Raw genomic sequence first — 20,274 nt, forward strand, 5'->3', positions numbered from 1 at the left:
TGGATCCCTCGATGCAGGCTCATCTGAAGGTGCTCACACTCTCTGTGTCTTCAGCCTCCTGTTTTCTATTTATTCATTGGCAGGCTGGGACATCATTTTCATTTCTTGTCTTGGGCAATTCATAGGCTAAATTAAGTTTGCCTCTGTATTTCTTTTTTAAGCAAAACAGAAACACAATAATTGGTAAATGTACTAAACATTCCTTGAAATTGCATTGGCAGGAAGTCAGAGAATGATGTGCGTGGTTAAATCGCTGCCACTCACCAGCCTGGCCCAGTGAGGGACACTTCTTTTCTGAGTGTGTGGCCTGAGGATACTGAAATGATTCTCATTAATTCAGTGACTTTGGGCCCCTTTTGGTATCAAGTGTGATTTAACAGCCTCCAACTGACAGACACATATATCAGACATTCCTGTCCCACTGTCTTATTAAATGTCTGGGTTTTTTTAATGATAACCTGTTTTATTGCCTTCGTTTTAGATACCACTTTAGAAACTTTCAGAAGCCATTTCAGAAACTTTCAGAAGCCATTTCAGAAACTTTCAGGAGCCATTTCAGAAACTTTCCTAGAGCTTGGAACAGTACAGAAAGAGTCTTTGCTGGGGGCAACCATGCCATGGAGAGATTATTCTTAGCTCTTAAGGAAACCAGACAAAATATTGCCTCAATCAGGATAGGAAACTGCCTAAAAATAGGCATATCAGAAATCTTTCCTTTTGTCCAGTCTGTTTCTCATATGATTGACATATTATATCTCTCATATTTCCCAGCAGGAACACCAAATAGAGCTCAGACTCTAAGAAGCAGGAAATGTAACCCTTCAAAACCTTGTCTCTAAAAATTCCATTTCCTGCATTTTCCAACTGGTTCAAAAGCCAGCCAGTAGCAGAAGTAATCCAGCTTTCCCCCCCATCACTGCCTTGGCCCTGTCTGAAAGGCAATGGCCAGGCAGAGCAAGACATTGAGCCCAGCAGTAAAACATGCACAGTTTGCCCCTCAGCACTGCTTAGGTGGGCCATGACAAATAAGAAATAATAGCACCTATTTATCTCTTTCCACAGGACAATTAACCATCCAAGGGTCCCCTGGTGCACTGGTTTCTGCACTCCTTGAAGATAATGCAGAGGAAAGAGGAGATTGCTCAGCTTTGGGCCACCACTTCCAGTGTGAATTGATGCACTGATCCCCTGAAGGGTTGAAGCAATGCCTGAAGTGTGAACTTGTTGCTGTTCTTAAAGGAATTTGTACTTCAGCCAACCACAGCAATATTAACAGCATTAGAAAAGATGCTACAGTAAAAGCTGGCTTGAACATTTAAACAATATTTTTAAGGCTTCACTAAAAGCTGAAATATTATTGCCATCTTAATATATACAAAGCTGCAAATAAACTGAAGGTATTGACATATGTTTAAATGCCAGTATTTAACATAAGAAACAATAGTATAACAAATGCCAGAACGGATCAGTGCTCAGAAATGTCAATGTCATCTCTCAAATTAGGCAAAAAAGACAACGAAACCATCTCCCTCCCTAATAGAACCATTCCTTCCTAATCAGCAGGAACATGAGAAGGCAGGTAAGATGGACACTTGGGGTATTCCAGTAGCATTTCAGATGACAAAGAACTCCTTAAGCATCAAATGTCCTCCCTAAAATTAAGCAAAAATGGCAACCTTCTCATAAAAAGACTACTGCTAATAAAATAAACAACATATAGGTAATTAGCTTTCTCCAAAAAAAAGCTTACCACCTTCTGAAGTGTTGTCAGAGTGCTGATTTCAAATTTAACATGAGCATTGTGAAACAGAGAAAATTATGTTACTGGTGCATGTTTTCACTCAATAGGAAAATATGTGAAGTCTGACACAAGAAGTCAATTTTTACAGAAAAACACAAAAAATAAACTTAAGGGTTTATAATTTGGCTCTTTCCAAGGATTTCTAGCATACCTCTCCTGGAAACTTGCAACCACATCTGCTGCAACAGTGGGTAGATAAAGTTAATTTTAAACTGGTTAACACAACAACAGGCACTTCTTATTTTGCTGTAGTGAGGCTGGAGCTCAGCATGGGCTCCTTTTTTCAGTGTTTAAGCAGCTCCTAACTTGATTTTTATAACTAATGTGGGTCTCTACAGCTGCACTAATCCTAAACTGCCCTTTTCTCTACATTTCACAGCAGTTCCAATTACCAGACTGCAGTAGACACATAGAACAGAAACATTTAGAACAAAAATCTCCTGTAAATCAAGTCATGGACACACTCTATACATATATAATAAGAAAAATGCCTTGCTGCCTTAAGGTGTATCTTAAAATGAAGCTTGTTCTGTCATCAATCTGAGCAAACTCCTTGGAAAAAGACTGCAATGGATAGAGGAATCTAATTCAAAGAGGGAGAATGAAGTACTGAGAAGGTCATATTTCCTTGGTGACCACTTAATAGTATTTTCATTAACCTGCCTCACACCTTTCAGCTCCACTGAAGGGAGACTGAACAAGTTGTCCATCACATATTAAATTGCAGGACAAGGTACCTCCTCGATCCTGGAGCCTGTGTGCTTAGAGAACCCCTAAGTTTGATGCACCTCTGGCTCCTGCAACCCTTCCTTGACCTCACCTCAGCCCTGGCAAGGTGTAAACTTAGCCCTTACCTGTCAGCCCAAAAATATCCAGCAGTATCACTGCAAAGCCATGCTGTGTTTTCCCCAGAGCTCTGTGACACCTGAGGCAGTGTGCTTTGGGTGGATATTATCCAGGAGCCCACCCACTGTGTTCCTGCACCATCTGCTTTCCCAGCAGAGCCACTTTACACTTTTCCAAGCCTGGTAAAATCTTCTGTGGTCTTCCTAGGTGCTCAGATGTGACCAGACTGAGGGCTTAAAATATTCTCAAATGACATTGCAGCAAATTTTCCCATTCACCATTTTAATTATATACAGCTTCTTTAAAAATCTGTTACCACCTTTCAGGGCAGTCCTTGCTCATCTGAACAAATCCTTTAAAATGAAACCCACAAGAAGAACTAGAAACCATGATGCAGACCATTCCCACAGGACGCTATGGACTTTGAAGGGATGCAGTTGTTTGAACAGCTGAGAAAAATGGAAGCACTTTTTATACAAAATTGCAATTTCGAAAAAAAGTGGCAAACTTTCTGCATCAAAAAACTAAGATGAAATGCAATATACAGAATTCAAAACATGACTAGGAGAGAGAGAAAGGCATTCTGGCTACTGCTCTGAAAGCCTCTGTCAATTTAATTCTTTTCAGGACAGGAGGTGAAAGAGTCATTGATTTGCTTTTTTGAGGGAGGAGCATTAAAAAAAATATTTTGGCATATTGAGGATTTTACTGGAACGACTTATCCATGAGAAAACATCTGCAGCACACACTTCTTATAAGGCTCTCTGTCACTAAATTACATTTTTAACCTACAAATGGTAAAGGTTGAAAGCTGACAATTGTAAGGGCTTAACTAAAACTTTTTCTCAGATTTTATTTTGTAAAGAAGGAATATATAGTCATAAGCCAGCAAAAATAAACCTATGGTCTGAATTTCAGTGAGGATATGGTCTTTCCTGTGACCACTTTAATACAGTCTCCAGAACAACCAAGTGAGAAGCATAAATAGGAAGCTTTTCAGAACTTTCTCTGAAGACATCTTAGGATTTTCCACACTGAATCTGAACCCCTACAAGACTGCAATTGTGCATTTTCTGCTTCATAGAACTGCCAAGATAAAAAATACAAAATGCATTTGTTCATTTGTGCTCACAAAAGAATAAATTATCCACTTATCAGTCTTCTCAGAGATGAAAATATTTCTCAAGATCATCAAACTAGTTATATATCACAATTGATTTTAAACATCTAAGCAGTGTGATTTGCCTGCACTCAATGTAACCATCGTCTTTTCCTTTTAATATTTAAAGCCTCCTACTTTCAGCCTACTAGATTAAGTGCTTTGCAGAGAAAGAGTCAAAAGAAGTAGAAATAATAGAATAAAAAATAGAAATTGCAAATAACAGCCATTTTTTGCCAGCCAACAGAAACATCAGAGGTGACATGCAAAGTTAGTTCATGTGAAGTAGCTCAGCATGAATTTTCCAATAACCCAGGAATATGCTATTTGTCTGGAAAACTACCGGACTTCAAATCTAGGAAGAAAAATGCCCCTGCTGATATATCCATTTCAACATATTACAATAAAACCAAAACAGAAATTCAGAAAGTTCACTTCTACAGCAGTTATAGTGTGAAGTAGTAGCAGTGTGAAGTTTTGGTTTTGTGTTTTTTTTTAAAGTTATTCCTTATGAACTCCTTATATAGGAAATGGAAAGTAAATAATCATTAGTTTTGAGAGATACTCTTATTTTTCTATATTGCTGTGGTACTTGGAAGAAAAATACATGCAATGTATATGATGCAAAAATGCCAAAGCTTTTGGGAGCACTAAATGAAAATGGAACATTCCTTGGGAAACGTGGTAAATGAATGTCAGTGCTTCCCACAGAAATCATCAGAATATCAGGGAAAATAACACAGTCATGGAGAAAAGCAGTGACCTTAAATACTAAATTGCAGATGGACCAAGACCATCTTTCCCTTATTAATGCTTTCCCTTATTCCATCCAGGCATGAGCCTGTGGCATGTGAAGAGAAGTTATTGAGACATTTACTTAGTAACAAAAATTTTCTGAGCCTTCTCTGCAAGATAAAAATTTTGCCTTCAAACCAGCTGAGTAGTAAAAGCAAAATGTTGCCCTGTTAATTAGAAAGGGCCTCCACAGCAATCCCCATTGGTCATACCAAAAGCTTTTAGACTTCATCCTTTTAATTACCCTCAGAAACATTTTATCACAAATGTCCAGTACTGTAATACTGTGAAAAGCAATGCCAAATATTATTTTCGTTAGCCACCAAAATTATTTAATTACTTCATGAAGAGCCAAAAACTTAATTGAATTACTTCATTGGCATTAACCATAATTGAATCTTCAGACCTCAAGAAAGCCAAAGCAAAACAGACAGCATCCCCAATACACTGGGGATTCAGGGAAGCAGAAATATTAGAGCAAATTATTAATTATTTCATAAAATATAAGGAAAAATCAGAGGCTTTGTATATTTGTACAGCACTATATTGCTAATGCTGTAAAATTGCCTTCAATTCTGGGTTGAGAGCATTTCATGAAACTTGGTAGTTAATTTATTCGCTTAATAACCCCCTCTTCACCAATCTGATAGAATTAACAGAAACACCTTTCTGGCCATGTTCATCCTCTCTGGAAATGTTTTGAAAATTGTTGCAGCAAATAACTGGCATTCCCATCCTCCTGTGCAGAGAGGTTTTTGTGCCATTACTCTCAATTACTAAATTACTCCAAAAGAATTAAATGGAATTAAACATGTAGATGACTTGTGGTATCAAAGAAAGCATCAAGAAGGATCAGGGAACTTCTTTCCCATCCCACTGAATTTCTATTCTCAGTAATAAAGCAAGATCTGGTCCAGAGTTACATCACAGACCAGCAGCCGTGGAAAATAACATTACCACTGTTTTCATGATGATTCATATCTCTAATTTTCAAATTCTCTTCACAGTCCTCCTGTGCCACAAACAGCATTAATGTCACACTAGAAGAAAACCACAGATCTTAAGTGCCACTTCTGAGAAAGGAGCTTGTAAAGCTCATTACCTGTTATTTCCCAGGCTAGGCCATTTTAAAAGATGTATCTGCAGGAGAGTAACAAAGTCAATGGACAACACAGCTCTTCAATATTGCTCAGATTAAAAAATCACACCAAGAGCAAAATAAAAACATATTTGACCATAAGAACAAAACCTAAAATACTCCATATTGACAGCTGTCATTTTAGGAAAAAAAATCTTTGCATACCATCTTTCCCATGCAGTCTGAGTCATGAAAAATGCAAAATGCTAAAGTTAGGGTAGAAAGCTAAAATGAATTCAAGTAGTTGGAAGAGTTCTGCTCTCTAACTTTGTTTCAGCAGCAAACAAAATCAGCTTTGAGATGCTTTCTTTCATTCCCTCCCTATGTGAAGAACGATTTGCTCATTAACTCCCTCTGAAGCTGAGGAGCAGCCCCGAAAGCAGAGCCCAGCTCCCGCAGCTGCTTAGGCTGCCATAATGTGCTGCCATTAACATCAGAACGACCCCGCTCCCTGGAGCCAAGGGCTGCTCCCCACGCAGCCTGCAGGAATGGCACACGCAGAAAGAGCTGGCTATTTATATATTTTGCATCTGCTTTAATTACACTATCACTGCAGCACACAACAGCAACACCATTTATAAAGCACTGACAAATTTTATGGTAATTGAAAAGCCCAATTAGCAATTCTCACACCACGGGCAGATTTTGTTTGATTCAGCAACAGTAAAAGAAAGAAAAATTTAGAAAGAAAAAAGGCTCAAAGGTATGTGAAGTTCCAGAGGAATCCAAGTCGCTAATGTAAAGTATATTTAACACATGTTTGAAATCTATTCTCCTCAACAAGGGCTCTGACTTGGGAATGTGCCTCTTGAACCCATTCTCTGGAATTTTTTCCCTCATTAACATAACTGGTTTCTCTGGAAGAGAATCTTATCCCATAGGAACCATCAAGAGCTAAGAGAATACGCAACTTTATCTTAGCAAGTTGCATGCCATTATAAAATATTTCTGAATAGAAATACAATCAGCAGCTACACTTGGCAAAAGTAACACTCAAATGAGAGTTACCAATTAACTCCAGTTAGGAAAACCCCTGGGTTTATATTGATGTCACGTATGATATTAAAAAATCCACAAAAAGCTCACAGGGACTGTGAGCTGGTCTTGAAACCATGAGTAAAAGGTGCCAGAACAACAGAGCAATGATGAGCCCCCAGGAACAGATGCTGGAAATCCTTATTTCATTGACAATTAATTGTTCAAATAGATTCAAGCCAAAACTATAATAGAGTAGAAGGTTAAGTAATAACTTCATGGCAGCAGATAGGCTGAAAATAGGATCTCAAGTTAGCTTAGACGATTCTAAAGCTAGAAATTACACTCCTAGGGAAATTTGTGTATGTAAATGATAATAGAATGAACTGGACCCAGACCACCACATATACATTGTGAATTTTGTTATAGAAGCGTGAGTGACCAAATCACCTGTTTCTGTACCATTATTTGTTACCTTTTTGTATAAAAGGCTGTGCTTGCATCCTGAAATGAGTGCTGCCTGGCACCCCATTCTGCAGAATGACTACAAAAGCAAATATCTCAGCTCACCGTGTTGATTGGTTCTTGCATACTGGGTGAAAGAACCCTGCTTGAGGGACAGGCACATCACACAATGCTTCCCTGTGGAGCTTTATACACCTTTCACCCCTGAAGTATCTACTGCCCAAGGTAATCCTACTGAGTTCCCAGTCAAGATATGTCACCAGCTGGATCAGAGATGCAGCCCTGCCATTCCAGAGGGGTTTAGGCAGGTGCATAGCTATGCCAGCAATGAAACCTTGCTCTTTGATAGGAGAGACAGACTCCAAGTGTGAAGCGAAGCAAGCCCAACCTCAACCTTTGGAGGAATTATGAATTTTCCAGCTCAAAATAGTCCCTGGTGTAAACAGGACTGACTTCACTTTTTACATAGGCTACCCAAAGCTCTTAAGTTACATAATTTCTATTTTCATAAGAAATCAACAGGAAAACAGTTTCTGTAAATCTACTTCTTCAGCTCTAATCTGATACGACTGACTCATGATCCTCAGAGCAGTTTCAGCTCTCAGAAATATGCATTAGTGCCTGCCTCATTCAATTTACCATGGCACTGTTCTGCTGAGATACAGACACCTGTTTTACAGCTGTGAGACAAACAAACTGCTTGACAGCAATTAAGGTAAAACTTTGCTTTGGCATAAAGTCTGGAAAACTGCTATTTCCTCAGTCTGTCATGCTCTCTGAAGAAAGGGTGAGATGTTAGCAAATTTTAATGACTGCTGTTAAGGGAAAATGAGGGATATTCAGAGAATTATACTTGCAAATTAAAATCTGGTAACCTAAAACTTCTGTGGAGTTTTACTCTCAAAGTCTCAAAGCTGGAAAAGAATGCATTGAGCTACAATTTATGATGATTGCCAGCAACACTTTCCAAGGATTTTGCACATGTCACTTGTTACTGGATTTAATTTTCCTAGACTGGATGAAAACTATTCTCTTTTGCTTGGAAAATACTCAAAATTCTTGCCTTTCTAATTTATTTTTTCTAATTTCTATCCTTTCTAACAGTGAAAGTTAGAAATGAAAGCTTGACCTTCGGCACAATGCCTGCTTAGAAAGTGTAGTTCCATAATATCTGTCTGTATCCCCATTGAAACCACTTGAAAACTTCCCTGTGGCATCCCCTGTCAGTATCCAGCAGAGCTGACTTGGCTCTGGACAGGGGGTCACATTCCCCATAATCATTCATCTATCAGAGAAGATGTCACTGAGTCTGCTTAGCCTGGATCTATCCATCCCTCCATGCCCACAGGCAGTGCCCAAAATGACTGCACTTGCTTTCTCTTGACCAGCCTGATTGCACAAACAGAAAGAAATCCTGTTACAAGCACTACTGTGGGAAAAACAAAACCACCACACAATAAAAACAAACAAGCAAAGGCCCAAAACTTCAAAAGGTCAATGCAAGCAGTGGAGTAGCAGTAAGAGTGATGAAAACAGGTTATTCTAAAGGGATGTGAGGGAGCCAACACAGTGCTGCCACACCACACCCCACTCTGCAGTGAGGCTGTGCAGGCACACCGTGGGCAACTAATATTAAGCTGATATAGTCAAGCTAGAGCAAAATAATATAGATGTATTGCTCTTTAACCAGGTTTATTTGGGCTAAATTCATATCAAGCAGCAAAAAAAAAAGCTTCTTAAAACCAAAGGAAAGGAAGTTTCATGTAGAATTTTACATCGCTTCAGTTAACACCAAGGTACTCCCATATACACGAGTATGCATGTGGACAAACATACAAAACAGTGAATTTCTCTAACATTCTCACCTAAAAAATGTAAAAACTGGTTTTGGGAGATTAAAGCAAAGCCAAATGCTGTTACTAATTAATAAGTTTTCATCATTGACCTCATTACCAAGGAAAACTGAAAACCAGATTTTTAATTTCCTATATTTTGTATGCAAGACGAGCAAAAAAACCCCAGCAAAACCAAAATAAAACAAACAAGCAAATCCCTAAAAATAGTCCCATTGTTCTGCTAGAGGCATGAGTATCTATCTCAAGAGTATTGTGTAACCAGATTTCCAAACCTTGGTGAATCTTCCTAATTCAAAGACCAAAAAAAAAAAAGGAAAAAAATCAAAATATAAAGTGTGAACAGACAAAATAACAGATCAGAGGAAAAAAATAGCATGAAAAGCTTTATCACACACTTGCCATTGCTTGTTATTTTTTGCCATCTTTGGTCTTAACTACAAATTGCCATTGCCTTTGCATATTTCATGAAAAGAGTATCTGGTGAGCAAAGGCAGGAAGAGAAACATCAACCTTATGATCCCTTCCTTCAAAATACACTTCATCCATTTCAGACTTGCCTTGGTGGACCTGCCAGTTGGTTAATCCCTAGGCAGTTTCTGACAGAACATCCTTGATAGATGTGACAAGGTATGTCAGCTTTATATCACCAATATTTTGTACTCCAAGGGCTCCGGTTACTCTGCACATCTCTTTCCAAAAGGCAACATGATTATTCTGGCATTGGAATAGGCAGGACAAAAGACCAGTTTCTCATAAGAACAGCAGTGCTATCTGAGCCCGCTTGGTTCAGCAGCATTTAGCAGCGTGCCCAGCCAGCCTGGTGACACTGCCCTGCTTACAGTGCACAGAGTATATCTCCAGACACCTTCAAATTTAGCCCACAGAGCAGGTAAATCCAATTCCATTTAATAATTAGCTTTTACATTAAAACAGTAACAAAAACCAAAGCCCAACAGGATGGATCTGCCTTGATTTTTTTTCCAAAAAAAAAACATCCTGCAGCATTTCAAGATTCCTGGATATGCTAATGATTTGTCCCCCAAGACAGACACTTTTATTTGCCTTTAATAATTAACTTAATACAGGGCTTAAAACTGCCTGCTAAGCACACTGTAGACATCCACCAAACACATTTCTGTATATCTGATTCCTAAGCTGAGAGATTGGTATATGCCCTGAACTTAAGCCTTTATCAAACATAACAGAAAATCAGTTGGCAGGGATCTTGTGGCATCCTACTGGTTTACTTTAACAGGGTGTAACAGTAAATGAAAGACAGCTCTCGGTACACAAAATCAAAGTCACAGAAGTCTGTAACTCACTCACCTACAGTGAGTTGTCCTCACTTTTCCCATGATAAAAGGAATTTGATAAATGTTAAATTACTGGGACAAGTTTCAGTTATGGAATATAAGAGCGCATGATTGAAGTAACTGAAAAAAGGGAAGCATCATCCCGTTTTCTTTGAAACTCTTTTGTTATAAAAGCAGTAGCACAAAGGCATTCCAAACAACACAGAATTCCACATCAGGGATGTGAAAGAAGGTGCATGGTAACTGGCCTTGCTCTCGGTTCAGAACTGGCCATCAATTTGGGAAAGCTAAAGTAGACTTCCTGTCCTTTCCCGATCATGTACTCTTGAGAGCATCATTCTTGACTGAAATATTTACTGAGAAATTGTGCGGCAATTCCTTGTGCTTAGATTTAAAGAAAAGGTGATTTTATGGCAACCAAATACTAACACTTTGAATCAGAAGGCTTCACAATATTCCCAGCAGGCTTCCTGACTGCCATACTTTTAACTATCACAGCAGACTGAGGCTACAGCTCTCTGTCCTACATACTGGTTTCATGGGTTTTGGTCTTTGTGCAGTACACACGTTTTGGGGAACAGACTGTCACATCTAAAAGCTGTTTTCAGAAGTGATCTTGGCATTGGAAAATTGTTTTAGACCAGCAGCAGAGCTCCATGTAAATAATGTTCCTGCTTGCTGGAGGTCAGCTCACTTCATTCAAGTGCTCCAGTCCATGCTCAGACAAGAAACTACCTCTAACTAAATGGCCAAGTGATTCGTTCATCCCTTTTTGCTAGAAACAAATTACTGTGCATTTTCAAACAGGTGGGGTTACAGCTTTATTGACTGGCCTAAGGGCTTGCAGAGTGAATATTTACCAACAGCATTTGTTGTAAATATTCACAACTTAATTTTGTTGAAATGAATACAAACAAGTGAGGAAATTCACATCAGCAACTAGCCCACTTGACAATACTCCTTAAACAAATAATAAAGCATTACTTTCAAGAATGGCATATTCAAATGAAGTTCCTGGGGAAAAGAAAAAAGCCTTTTGCTGACCTTCATCAGACCTTGGTTGTAGAAGAATGCACACCCATGAACTTGTCTGAGAAATGTGAATCTAAATGTCTCAAGGATGCAGAACTTACAGTTCTGTAGAAATTTCAGTGAGGGAGACAAAACCATAGCACAAGAATTTTCCAAAAATATTTGAGAATTAAACTATTTTTTTATTCAAAATGTATGGCACAAACACAAGACAGAAAAATTGGCTTTAATTCCACTCTTTATCTGAAGGGATTTGACCTTAAATCCCTGAGAAGAGTGCCCTAGCCCCAGTAAAATTCAAGCTGAGCAGTCACAGCCTGATGATACACTCCAGCATTTATAAAATATATTTACACTCTTTTTTTTTTGTTTTTATTTCTCCTTTCATTGCAGCTTCTGAAATTCAATTGTTTTATAACCCAGATGTGTTGTGGTTCATGTTTATTTCATTACGCTAGGGTTAAATGGCTCATTCTGTTATCCCCTCACATTTTCCCCAGGTTGGTTTATCCCCAAGTTGCACCCTCCCTTAAAGCTGTCCCTCAAGCTATTCCCCCACTTTGTTCCAGTCCCTTCCCTGCCTGTCAAGGTGACCCTGCCCCTTTTTCCTGAATGTTCCCTGTCACTCACCCCCTGGGACAATCCCTGATCGAAACACCCACTTGGAAATCCCCTAATCCACGAGGCCCCATTGACCCATGTGCCCTTTCCCTCTCCTCCCCCTATCCTGATTGGTCCTACATCGTTGATGTGATCCCCTTGCTCCACCCTTGAAATCCCTCTATTGGTTGATTTTCTGTCTCCACCCCGTGGTTTGTAGCTGTATTTAAGCCCTTGCACTGAGGTGCTCAGGGCTCTTCTGTCTTTCACTCTTCACCTGTAATAAACCTTCCCCGTGGAACCTCAGGACAAAGAGCCCCGTCCTTCCTCCTTCGCCTGGTCCCTGCTGGGGCTGTAACAGCGTGCAGTGTAGAGCTTGCAGCTCTTCAGCTTCAGCTGTGGGCAAACCCCAGCCCCAGCTGTTCCCCACTCTGGTCATGGCTACCAGAGCATTCAGAGCCTTGGTATAATTACTTATCAACAGTATGACAGGAAGAACTTAAACTCAGTGTGACCAGAATAAAACAACTGCCAGTTGTATGACAATGATCAAAAAATGTAGGAATAAAACCTCCAGAATTTCTGCCTCAGATCCAGCAATGAGGGAGGAGCATGTGCAGGTCCCCCACCAGACCTAAGTAATCACTGAGATTTAGAAAATGTTCCCTCACAGGATAGATGATTGTTCCAACAGGACTTGATAATTTCCATAGTGATAGAGGCTTGACATTGGGAGGTACTGTCCGCTGACAAACAGAAGCAGAGTTTTTTAAAGTATCTTTTAAAATCTTCTCCCTTGACTTTTGACTTCCAAATGATGTATTACACTTCCTCATTGCTCTGCTAGTATTTGATTAGCTTTTGGGAAATGCCAGCCTATTTCTGCTTCAATGGCTTTGTTTAAAGCCTTGAATTATCTGTCCTAGTTGTTGCAAAAAGCTATTTCCTACCTAATGTGGTTTATTAATCTGCTGCATTACTGGCAAAGCAAACAGAATATTAAGTGGGATACTTCAGGAGCATCTGGCAGTACAAAATATCTGGGAAATACTTGAAATTGTTCTGAACCATAACATTTTTCTCAGCTGTTTTACTGGAGAATTCAAAAAACTTGGTCTCTGAAAAAAAAAAAAACCTCACCATATATTAAAGACTGGAATGTGTACCATGATTTTTCAGTGGCTTGGCTATTAGCTTAGTCCATGTATTTTTACTCTAAAATGCAAATGGGATGGAACACATTACTGTGGTTTTAAGTTTTATGGGTAAAATATTACTTTAAGAAATTTTTTTGCTAAAATATGTCCCCAGGGTCAGACAAGTCTGCTGGAGAAATGATGCAAAGAAATCTAGTTTTGGGGCATAACATAATGCTGTTTGCTTAGAGGAACACTAGTCTCATAAAAGCCAAGTCTTTCTGACAGAAATACAGCAAAGGACTTCAGTTATTAATAAATTTACTGATTGTATCTGCACCAACTGGTGCAAATCCACACCAGTGCAAATCCATTAAATGCTTCCTGACACCAGGCAGTTCCTCCTGCCCACTCAGGTCACACCAACACATGACCCATGATTACAGGGATTTATAAGCAAAATAAAGCATTACAGGAATACTGAGAAAAAACTCTCCACAAACAATCAATCCAGGAATCAAAAGGTATTTTTTGGGAGTCAGCTGGTGACAGTGGCCTGCATTTATCTGTCTATAGCTGATACATATCAGCATTAAGATTTTGAGAAGTTTCACTCTTTAGATTGTTCCTCCAGCAATTCTCCAACAAACCAACTGTAATTACATGAGAGTAGTACAGTATAGAATTTTTTTGTGAGATATCAAAAGTTTCCATGGAGCAGTTAAAACTAAAAATGCTTTCATCCTACCTTAGCGATGTGAGTCTGTCCCCTCCTGCATCTTCTGTGTTGCTGGCCTGCGTAGAGAGGAGAAACAGAATGTACAAGGCTGGATTTCAATTCCAGTCCAGTTTGGTCACTGCTCACTTGTGCTTTCTTAGCTATTTTTGGGAGGATAAACAGTGCTTCTGGCTCTTCTAAGCATTTGCAATGTTCTTGTAGTCAAGATCTCAGCCCTGGTGTAGGAGCTGGACATGCTCACAGAACTCTAATAGAGAACATACTAGAGGTCATTCAGGAGTCAAAGGTCATCCCCAAAGTTCTGATGTCATCCTGAGTCATAGGTCACTGCAAGAGGACAAATGGTCTTGCAGAATCAAAGGTTACTGAAAGGTCAGAATGGGCTCAAAATGTTGCCAGAAGATCAGAGGTCATCCAGAGCTCAAAGTCACCCATGTGGTCAGAGGTAACAGAAAAGGTCACTTACAGACATCCAAAGGGTCAGAGGGCATCAAAAATGTCATGCATTCCATGTATTAAATTCCCTTTTACTCGGGGTACCCACAATTTTATAAGAGCTTTGAGAGGAAATATTATGACAAATGGAAGATACAAATATAAAACAGCAAGACGTTGTAGTTGAATGGAGGAGACATCTATAAAAAACAGCTAAGTGGCCAAATAGGAAGGATTTTAAAAGTCTCTCCTCAAACCAACTGGAGATTTTGTCATTTAAGATTAAGCTCCATTTTCCCTTTGAAGGACTTCAGTGGTGCTATTTTAAATTTTAGAGATAAGAGTTTTGAATCAGATCTTGTGTTATCTGAACTCCAGACAGTAAATCATGTAAAATGGAAACTGGAAAATCTGTTCTAGCTTCGATACCCTTTTCACTTTTTATCCTTTTGTTCTTTGTGATTCTTTCTGAGTCTGCTAGAAAAATAGAAAATTCCAAATATTCACCAGGTTGCAGTATAGACACAAAAGTGTTGTTGCAATTACATCTGCCATGTGGTTATTACGTAGCAGTGAAAAAGCCTCATCCAATCAGAGCTGCTCAGGAGGAACTTGTCATGCACAAAAAGTGACCAAGTAACCTTGATCAAGCCTCAAGTAATCTTAGAATCATTATCATGGAAATGCAAAACTTCTGGTTTAGTCCCAAGTCAGGGAAACAGGCATGTGCCTAATTCCAAGAGCTTCAGTATACTAAGCAGGCTGGCAAGCACTGAACTGCCTTGTTAAATAAAGCAAGACCCAAATCTTACACGCACACAAAGCACTTAGTGCCTGCCAAGTGGAATTTCATGCGCAGTGCTGAACTACAGAATTTCCCTTCACTTACAAGCCTAATGCTGATTATGCTCAGCTGAAAAGGAAGAAAATGAGCTCAAGAGCTCTCAGATCAATGGGTTGGTACGTGAGAATGCCCACCTGGAACACCAAGTCTCTTCATCTTCTTTCTTTGCTTTCCTACCCTAATACATGCACATAAATCACAGTTTCACTATATGTTTCCTGACTGTAAATAAGAGATTGCTATTTTTTAAATCCTGTCACCCAAAAGTACTAGTTCTCACTTTCCAGCATCACAGTGTGCTGGATTTATCAGCCAATACAACTGTCTGAGCCCTGCAGATACTCAGGGGCAAGGAAAACTCCTCCTCTTCTGTCTTGGCTTATTCTAAAATCATAAACCCAGGAATGTCCCCTGCAAACTCCAGTGAGTGAGTGCATCTTATCCCACCCTGCCCAGCAGCCTTATTTTATTCTGGACTTGCTCCAACATTTTATTAAATATCTGGGGACTTATACTAGGCCTCTCCTTTCCCTTGCAGTGGCTGCAGTTCCCCTAGGTTAGAGTCAGCATTATTTTTGTTCAAATTCCCTCTAGAAAGATCAGCTTTTAATTACTGCATGGTCTTCACTGGAACCTTACTGACAAGAGGCACTAAGTGTTTTATTCCTGAACTTTACAACACTAACAAAGGAAATAAACTCTATGTGGAAGTGGCACAACTATGAACACCCAGCACATACAGCACCACTGCACCCTAAACACACAGCAGTGGTTTCCAATCTCACATGGATTTCTGCATAAGAACTGAGATTTCTACAGGGATCTTTGCAGTTACTTAGTGTAAGAAATTGCTGTAATTAACAATTCACTCAAAATTTAAAAATACATCCCTTGCAGCCAAGGGATCTGGAGCCACAGAAAAGAACACAGCTATAAAATAAACATTTTGTGTCTGATGAAGACACAAAAACACTGTGATGTTTTTTTTTTTTCCTCTCCTTTATATTTTAAAGTTAGGCTTTGGGTCTAAACTTTTTGACTTCTTTCACTAATGGTTAATCCACTGCAGGATAGTTCACCAACCTGTTGCATATTGCATTTAACCAAACTCCTCTTTGAATGGAGGGTAAAATGCACTGAAGAAAAGCCATTTGTTTGACAGTACTGTTCTAAGTGAAAAACTGCAATGCAAAAGGATAATTTCAATCAGCACAGTGCATTGAGGGCAACTTTTACAGCATCTACTTATACAAAAAACCAACTTGTAGCCCCAAAATCATCCTCTTCAGTAGCAAGAGTATTTTAAGACAAGCTAGTACTTTTTAAAAATGCACACCTTTATAACCTGACATTTTCCCCATGGTGTTTTGGACATAATACCTTAAGTTCATTTTGCTAAACTTTGCTATGGCAAATGTTTTTCTGGCTTCCTATTAAAAGAAAATAATTATAAAAGCACTGTTGAGAGAGAAGATGCAGCACCAAGTCTCAAAGAAAGGCTGCAGGCATTTCTGAATATAGGATCTCAAAATTCATAGCAATATGAACCGCTGTGAGCACACCCATGTGATAATTTATTAAAACAACAACACGTGCTACAGACAGAAAACAATGGGCTTCTTACAGGTATAGCAAATCTATATCTTACATTTCTTTTTCAGCTACTCTGCAGCTGTCTTGGCACTTCCTAGAACCAGGAGCTGGAATTTTCATTCCAAAGAGGAATAGAGCTCAACAATAAATGTATTAATTTTATTAATGCATCTTCTCTGAGTACGTAGCATACAAGAATTCCTAAAAACTTCAGTTTCACTTTTTTAAATTGAGATTATGTTCCAGTACCCAGTAGCACTGTTATGGATGTTTAGCTTTATTATGCTCTTTGAAAGCTATTACTATGTTTGATAGACATTTAATAATCTGAGGTCATGTAACATCAAGAAGGTATTAAATAAATTTAAAATGGTAATAAATATCTTACTAGTGAACCAGCAAGAAGTTTAGAGCTGAATTGTTTTAGCATGAAAGAAAGTGAGGTATATCATACAAATGTAACCTATACCTCTACTACTCAACTGAAATATTTTATCTCCATTTTAAGCAGGATGAAAAATTAGTGTGCTATTTGCTGTTGAGAGCTCACCTCTCAAACAGAACCTAGGAGATTTAGAGCAGAGATATTCATTATTTTATCCTTAAGAAATATATTTAATGATGAAAAACAGTTTTACCAAAGAAAACCCCTATGATAGAAACAGATTAGTACAAACATATCTTGAAATGAAAGATATTTAAGTATTCACTGTGACAATTAGTTAAGTATTTAATCTCAAAATTTATTAATGGATCTTTTGTACAGAATATTAAAAATGTTAGGTTTTGACTGGGCCTTTTACCTCATTCTATGGCCAGAATATATTAGTCCAGCTTTCCTAGAACAGAAATTGCCAGCAGCCTGAGGTTACCTCAGCTGACAAAAATGTAATGACATATTGTTATTTTTAATTTTATGGACAGTTTGTAAAATCTCCCATATGCCTAAATGTTTATTCTTTTACCAGAAACAGCTACTTCTAACTTGAAAAAATTCACTCAGAGAGCTGATAAAAACCAGGCAATCACTCACTGTGTTATCAACTCTTGAAACTGATACAACTGTGAACATTTCTCTACACTGAGCTGGGTAATACAAACTGAACTCCGAAAAAAGGCTTTCCAATTACCCTGATTAAATGTGTCTATAGTAATTTTTCAGTTTGTTGTTGTTTGCTGCATATTAAAATCTCAGTTTGGATATGTTACCTAACTGCTCTGACCTGGCTCCTCCCTCCCTGCCCCAGCCCAGCCCTGCCACCCAGAGCCCTGCGACGCAGTTCACTCTGGTGCTCAGAAAGCTCCTTCAGAGGGTTTGCTTTGCCCAATAAAATTAATTGGTTGTATCATCCCAGCACCTCCAGCTCTTCACAGACCTCTAATGAGCAGCTTTCAAGTGTCTACTGCACAATAGCTTGAAAATAAAACCTGTGCAGGGTGGAAGTGTTTGTCCTGTTCACTTACTGTTCCAGCCAGCTTTCCACCTCCCTCAAATTTCAGCTGACACGTGGCCTCAGAGCACACAATTGCTTTGGCACACTGCTTGCTTCACAGATAAACATTTTGAAGACTCAGGAGTTCTAACCCTTCTCTTTCAGTCATTCAAAAGCTCTTCCTAATGTCTCACCTAGAAGCTTCAGAATTAATTTGTCTTATTGTGCTCATCAGCACTGACTTTTTGGGGGCAAGGAGCAGAAAGAGGATGCATTTCACTACTGGTTTGGGTTTGTGAGCCAGAAACACAGACCACTGCAACAGTGGAAGGGCTGATTTGGTTTTGAACACCATAAGAAAAAGTCTAATTTGGGAAGCCTGTAGCTAAATGAAGCATTACCCCCATTAGCAATAATTTAGTGCAGCCTAATTTGGGAAAGACACAGAAATGCTTTGGAAACAAATTTCATTGCTTAAAAATAAAAACCATCAAACACCAAAACATACATGCCAAGTATTTGGGCATGGATTCATCATGCATAAGAGAGTCTGGACAGGCAGTACATTCCTACCCCGTAGATTTTTGAAAGTATTGCACTGTCTGTCAGCTTCTCCACCTTTTGTAAAACTCTTAAACCACTTCTGGGAAAAAAAAAAAAAAATCTGGAGAAAATCCTCTCTGCTGTCCTTCATAATCTGTGGTTAATTACCAAAAGGCTGTGGGAGCCTGACATTGCTCTCCATGCAGGTAGGCACTGCTAGCAAAGTTCCCCCTTTAAAGAAAAGCAGTGTTAACCTGCTGGGCATTTGAAAACCACCTTCATCACCAGCCTTCATCTGCACAGCTGTGTTCACACCTCCATGCCCACTTGCTATTTCCTTACGTTATTTCCAGGGCCAAACATCCCACCCCACGGAGCTCAGGCAGGGCAGCAGCTGCTGTGAGTGCAGTGCCAGAGCAGCAGCTTGTGGAGCCAGCTGTGTCAGCAGACTGACCACCAACAGGGACATCAGTCCTGCCCAGCACACCTGGGATCCACAGGGGGGTGGAAAACAGGAGCAAAAAGGGAGCATGGCTAAGGCCAGCTCCCAGGAAACTTGTAAATTCAAATTTTGCAGTTACTCCTGTAACTTCTTTACACAGCAATGAGGATTAAGAGGGGCTATTTCTTTTCCTGCAAAAAGAAAATGCTACAGCCTTCTGCACAACCCCTCCTGGAACACAAGCCATTGTTCAGCAGATAAGAGAAAATTAGAACTGCCTTCACAGCTATTTGTAACTATTTAAGTTAAATAACAGAGAGGGCAGAAGAGACTCAGTCCCAAATGGTGGCACGTGGGGAAAACCATTCTGCTATATTAAAGATGTGCTTTTAATTAACTTCTCTCTGAATGATTATAATTAAAGATTTTACCACAGGTCTTCTCTAGCATAATTACCTTCTATTTCCTTGCACAGTGCACATTCCCAGGAAATGGGAATCGAGATTATTTCTTAATTTAAATACTTACTCAATTATTTTAAAAGTTATTGCCTTTTAATTGTTTTATTATTGTGATTTTCTTTTGCTTTTTTGGTCCTTCTCTGATTCTTACAGGCTCTTGCAAGACCTCAGAAATATTTTTCATGCGGTCAGGTGCAATTGCGAGCAGTTAACAAATTATGGGTTGCATTTTATTATGTTTGGATCCAGAAAAACAAGTTCATAAAGAGAGTTATAAACTTACTTTTGGATTGGGGGATAAATGGCTCATTTTTCTCATTGGTGCTGAACATATGGTACAAATTTTTTTCAGTTTTATTCTGCAGATTGGTGTCTCCTTTACCGTTGCTTTTGCATGCAGGTCTCATCAAATGGCCTTGTTACACCTCAGCTTTTGCCATGTGCACTGAATGTAAAAGATTGAGCAGCTATCCTGATTTATTTGAAGACTAATTGTGCAGATCAGTGCATTCAGTAGTGATTGCTTGGTTTCCTACTAATATTTCCACTGATGAGATAAAGACATACTGGGAACTGGCAAATGGAAAACAGGCCAAGGGAAACAGACTCCTGCTTTCTCTGCACTGCAGATACACTGGGTCACATTTTCCCCATTAGTCTGAGAATCC

General features: G+C 39.1%; 1 protein-coding gene across 1 annotated transcript in view; it reads right to left on the minus strand.

Moving 5' to 3' along the window:
- The window catches only part of FAM13C (family with sequence similarity 13 member C), a 115,021-nt gene that overhangs the window by 70,071 nt on the left and 24,676 nt on the right, over nt 1–20,274 (minus strand). Inside the window, exon 6 of the mRNA XM_053948764.1 lies at nt 13,865–13,911. Coding sequence (XP_053804739.1) covers nt 13,865–13,911 — 47 coding nt within the window. The remainder of the gene's footprint in view (nt 1–13,864; nt 13,912–20,274) is intronic.

The sequence above is a fragment of the Vidua chalybeata genome, chromosome 8 (assembly GCF_026979565.1).
Source record: "Vidua chalybeata isolate OUT-0048 chromosome 8, bVidCha1 merged haplotype, whole genome shotgun sequence".
Taxonomy (NCBI): domain Eukaryota; kingdom Metazoa; phylum Chordata; class Aves; order Passeriformes; family Viduidae; genus Vidua; species Vidua chalybeata.